Source organism: Poecilia latipinna, unplaced genomic scaffold, assembly GCF_001443285.1.
Source record: "Poecilia latipinna isolate Pla-1442-1.1 unplaced genomic scaffold, P_latipinna-1.0 Scaffold488, whole genome shotgun sequence".
Taxonomy (NCBI): Eukaryota; Metazoa; Chordata; class Actinopteri; order Cyprinodontiformes; family Poeciliidae; genus Poecilia; species Poecilia latipinna.
The window spans coordinates 207,939-212,396 of NW_015113104.1; the positions used below are offsets into that span (position 1 = coordinate 207,939).

Here is a 4,458-nt window from a genome sequence, read left to right on the forward strand (position 1 = left end):
GACAAATACTTGTAGTGATGCCTTTTTATTTAATTTCAGTATTTAGTTTTATTTGTTTAAAACTTAACATCAACTGTTTTGAGTCTGAGTTATCAAAAATAAAGTTCAGCTGTCCCAGTTGGACTTTCTTGATAGTTAGATAATCCTGTAACTTCAAGAGGTTCGAAAAAGGTACAATGTACAACCTTCTACTGAATCAGTCAGAAGAAGGCTGTAAACAAAAATGCATTTGTACATATATGGGCTGAATATTAACATATCAAAAAGTATTAGCAAATACATTAACAAGTATTCTTTGAATTATTGCTAGGCATTAGTTTCCTTTGGTTTGCTTTGTGTTGTTTTGGTCACAGCAGGGAGGTGAGCATCTGCTCAGCATTTAGGTATCTAAAGAGTCAGACATTTTCTTTAGAGGTGCTAGAAATCAAAACAAGAACAGGAAATTGTGTCTAATAGCTCTAATATGATTGTATGCATAATCATATACATCTTATTGTAATCTGGACAGAGTTGTTTTGTTGGTTGTTTGCTTTCTCAAATACATCCGAAGGAGAATTTTTCCAAAAAGCAAACAGCACATTCATGAATTTCTGGCTTTGTTCTAGAGCAGTGTTTCTCAACCTTTTTTGGGCCAGCGCCCCCTAGCCTTTATCCAGGTCCTTACCGCCCCCCACCAAAGAATTTGAAGGCTACTTTGCACTGACTATTATTTTATTATTAATATCACTATCACTATTGTAGATGTTTTGATTTTTATGCTTGTTTCTGTATTTATCAAAAATAATTTCCCAGAGAACAAAAAAGCCATGGGAATAGAAATTATTTTCACAGGCGTCTAAGAAAAATGCAATGAAAGAACATTCAACTTAAAATCTGTAGGCCTAACAGCAGCCAATCAGTGGAAAAAATATTCTTGTTCTGTGCCATTTTCTAGTTGTTAAATATTCCACAAAATGAGCAGATAAGATGTACAACAATGCCAGTTTAAACTTTGAACTATTTGCAAAAAGACTGAGCTCTGCAACATTAAAACATGGATAGAACTGTAACTACATTAATCATAGTTCTTCTCTTCAGTGTTTCTGTCGGTTTCTGGTGGCGCAGCTCTGTGCTGCCTTCAGGAGAATGGGACATCAGAGTATCATCCATAAAATTTCACCCACATGGCACGCTCACCATCAGTAATCTTCACTAATCACCTGCTGCGTCGCCTAATTGTCATATGTTTCACATCATGTGTTGATTTTTCACTGTTCAGTGTCGGATTCTCTGTTTTTATGCCATAATTCACATCTAGTTCGTCGCTCCGTTTTATCTCCCGCTTCTCTTGTTTCAGAGTTTTGCGCAATGTGCGCGTCGTTTTTTGTTTTTTAACCCCCTATGGTGCGCAGCGTTCGGGAAACGTATCGATGAGGAAAAGGCAGACTGACATAAACCTTTTAAAACAACTGAAACATTTTTGGTATTCTGATTATTGAAATTTAAAAGTGCTGTGGTTCCGTTGTTCTATCACACCCGTTTCATACCGGACCACTTACAGCACCGGTATTAACGCTATAAAATGAACGCCCTCTATCGTGGTATCACCCATGGAGGGATTTCTTTATTTAAATGGGTTCATTTAAATAAAGGGTTTCAACATTTGGTATTGCAGTCGAAATCGAGTATAATTGAATTTGTTTCTAATTTCAACCACTGGTGCACTTAAAGGTGATACTGAAATGTGTGGTGGCTGTTGTTGGGTTTTGGGTACAGACTGCTCTAGGATGAAGAGCTTTACTTTAAGTCATTAACAAAGCTGTTTATTCTTGTCCGTATCGTTTATTGTTTCATCATGGTTTCATCAAACATTAGCTCTATGAATGGGTTAATATCGAATCAATAACTATTGTGATGAAATGACTGATTCTGAGTTCTGCCCATGTTTTGGGTACTTGTGCATTTCTATTATTTTCTGTAGGGATCCCGGTTCCAAATACAGATATTTAGTATACAGATGCCCTGTTAGAACACACTAGCTTTGTACTTAGAGCTATCATTGTTTAGCCCTTTTTGTTTTAGCTTTTCCCACAGCTCAGTGACAGAAGACTAATCACTTCACATCTTCCTTTCTTTTAAAGTCATTAGGCACCTTTGTCCCACTAAAACGAAGCTAAACTGTTGTGCATTGTTCCTCTCAGGAAACAAATGAGCTGGTGGCCATCAAGAAGTTCAAAGACAGTGAAGGTGAGTAAAAAAAAAAAAAAAGATGGGCAGAAATAAGGAAAAATTGTAAAAGTGCAAAAAAAGAAACTATATTTGTCTTTAAATGCCCACTCAGAAAATGAGGAGGTTAAGGAGACGACGCTTCGGGAGCTGAAGATGCTCCGGACCCTGAAGCAGGACAACATCGTCGAGCTCAAAGAGGCTTTTCGCAGGAGGGGGAAGCTCTACCTCGTCTTTGAATATGTTGAGAGGGTCAGGATAACATCGATGCTATGTTTATTTAATCGAGTCTGCATGCTGTGCACACAGCACTTTATGCTGCTTCATCCATGGCTGTAGGATGGTGACTGCTCAGTTAAGCATTAAAAAAAAGGTGTCACCATGGCAACATAGAAACTGTGCTGGTAGTAAGTACTGGTATTTCCCGTTGTGTTACCAGGGTGTCCAAACACAGTTTTTCACCATGTTTTTTTTTTTTTTTTTTAATGAAAATTCAACACAGCATAATTCTCCAGATGTAATATGTATGTATGTATGTGTGGATGGATGGATGGATTATTGGAATTGCTGCTACAGAGTTTGTCTGATTTTTCATGATGTCATTGTTGTGGTTTTTCAGAACATGCTTGAACTGCTAGAGGAATTTCCCAATGGTGCGCCGCCGGAAAAAGTTCGCAGCTACATTTTCCAGCTCATCAAAGCCATCAACTGGTGTCACAAAAATGAAATCGTACACAGAGGTCAGTATTCGTATTTGTTTGCTTCCCTTCTACTCTTTTACAACCATCGGATGACTGTTCCTGATTTCATGAATCTTTGGTGCCTTCAGCGTCTTGCCTATTGTTACTGCTAGGCCAGACAATCTTTAACAGCAAAATAATCCATGAGAATATGTATCACCACTGCTTGTTATTAAGGATTTGTAACCTCTTTTACACTTTTTAAGACAGAGATAAAACTGTTACTTACATTTTTTGACTATTGAATTCAATAAGATATTGATTTAGATCATCTCTCTTTCAGATATCAAACCAGAAAACCTTCTTATCAGTTCAGATGATGTTCTTAAATTATGTGACTTTGGTGAGTGTATAACCTTCTATTGTTTATAAGTTAATAACATCCTTCACTTCTAATGTAGTATCAATAATTTCATTTTCTCACATATAATGTCAAATAGCCAGTGTCAATTTTTTTGCTTTGATTTAGAAATAAATACTTTTAACCTGTCATTCACGAGAGGACCCAAATTTGGGTCCTCGAATGACAACCTGTGAATGACAGGTTAAAAACAAAGGTGTTTAATGGGTGTCGAGTAGACATCCTGATATGTCTTCCATCTTATCAAATTGATAGTTATGTGTTGATTCTCTAATCAGATCAGTGATTCAACGGTTTTGTTTCTGTGGGTTGGTTTAAAATAGAAAATGCCACCTTTTTCTATCTTGTAAACTGATTATCAGAGAAACTAAATCTGCCTCTGGGAAACTGCCAGTCAGCACCCTAAATATACCCTGGTGGTTGTTGATGTATTATTAGTTAATTGGTAACATCTCTGTCAAATCGTAGTGATATTAGTAGCAGAAACCCTCCTGTTCTGAGAAACACATTGATGCAAACGTACTAGTGGTTCATGGATTTGCCCTTTCACGGTGCTCTAGGTGTGTATTTTACATTTGGACGCGTATTTGCAAAACTGACACGGTCAGCTGGCTCTGAATAATTGGCTAATGCCAACCCACTGAGTCAGCTGGGGTGAGATTTGTTTGGTATTCACTGTTGGAGCTGGCATTCTGTTTACTGTGACTTTTCCTTGCTTAAAATGGATTCTCTCTACACCAGTTATCTAAAGTGGAGTCTCAGATCGCCTGCAGTCACATAACTAATTAGTCTGGTCACATGGCAAACATTACCATGCTGTCACTGTGGCTGTCCAAGCAATTTAGATACTGAATGTCCTTTCCTGTTATTAATTGGTCATTTATGCATTTGCTGTTGACAAAATAAAGTCTACTTGATTCAATTATCTCTGTCCTCCTCCGGCTCAGGGTTTGCTCGTAACCTGTCTGAAGGAACAGATGCCAACTACACCGAGTACGTGGCCACCAGGTGGTACCGCTCACCTGAGCTGCTGCTGGGGTAGGTCGCTATGTGTGGGTGCTCGTTAATTTTGATGTTAAGTATGTAATTTATTTTTTTCTGTGGACTATACGGTGTCAAACTCAAGGACATTGAACCTCACCGCATGTCATA

General features: G+C 37.9%; 1 protein-coding gene across 9 annotated transcripts in view; it reads left to right on the top strand.

Annotated features, from left to right (window-relative positions):
- The window catches only part of cdkl5 (cyclin dependent kinase like 5), a 52,991-nt gene that overhangs the window by 23,361 nt on the left and 25,172 nt on the right, over positions 1–4,458 (top strand). For 6 of the 9 annotated variants that reach the window (XM_015039840.1, XM_015039843.1, XM_015039846.1 and 3 more), the window contains exons 1-3: positions 2,464–2,945; positions 3,229–3,288; positions 4,254–4,344. In XM_015039840.1, the coding sequence (XP_014895326.1) occupies positions 2,546–2,945; positions 3,229–3,288; positions 4,254–4,344 (551 nt within the window). In that variant the 5' untranslated portion in view covers positions 2,464–2,545. The other 3 variants (XM_015039847.1, XM_015039848.1, XM_015039842.1) reach the window with 1 other exon arrangement.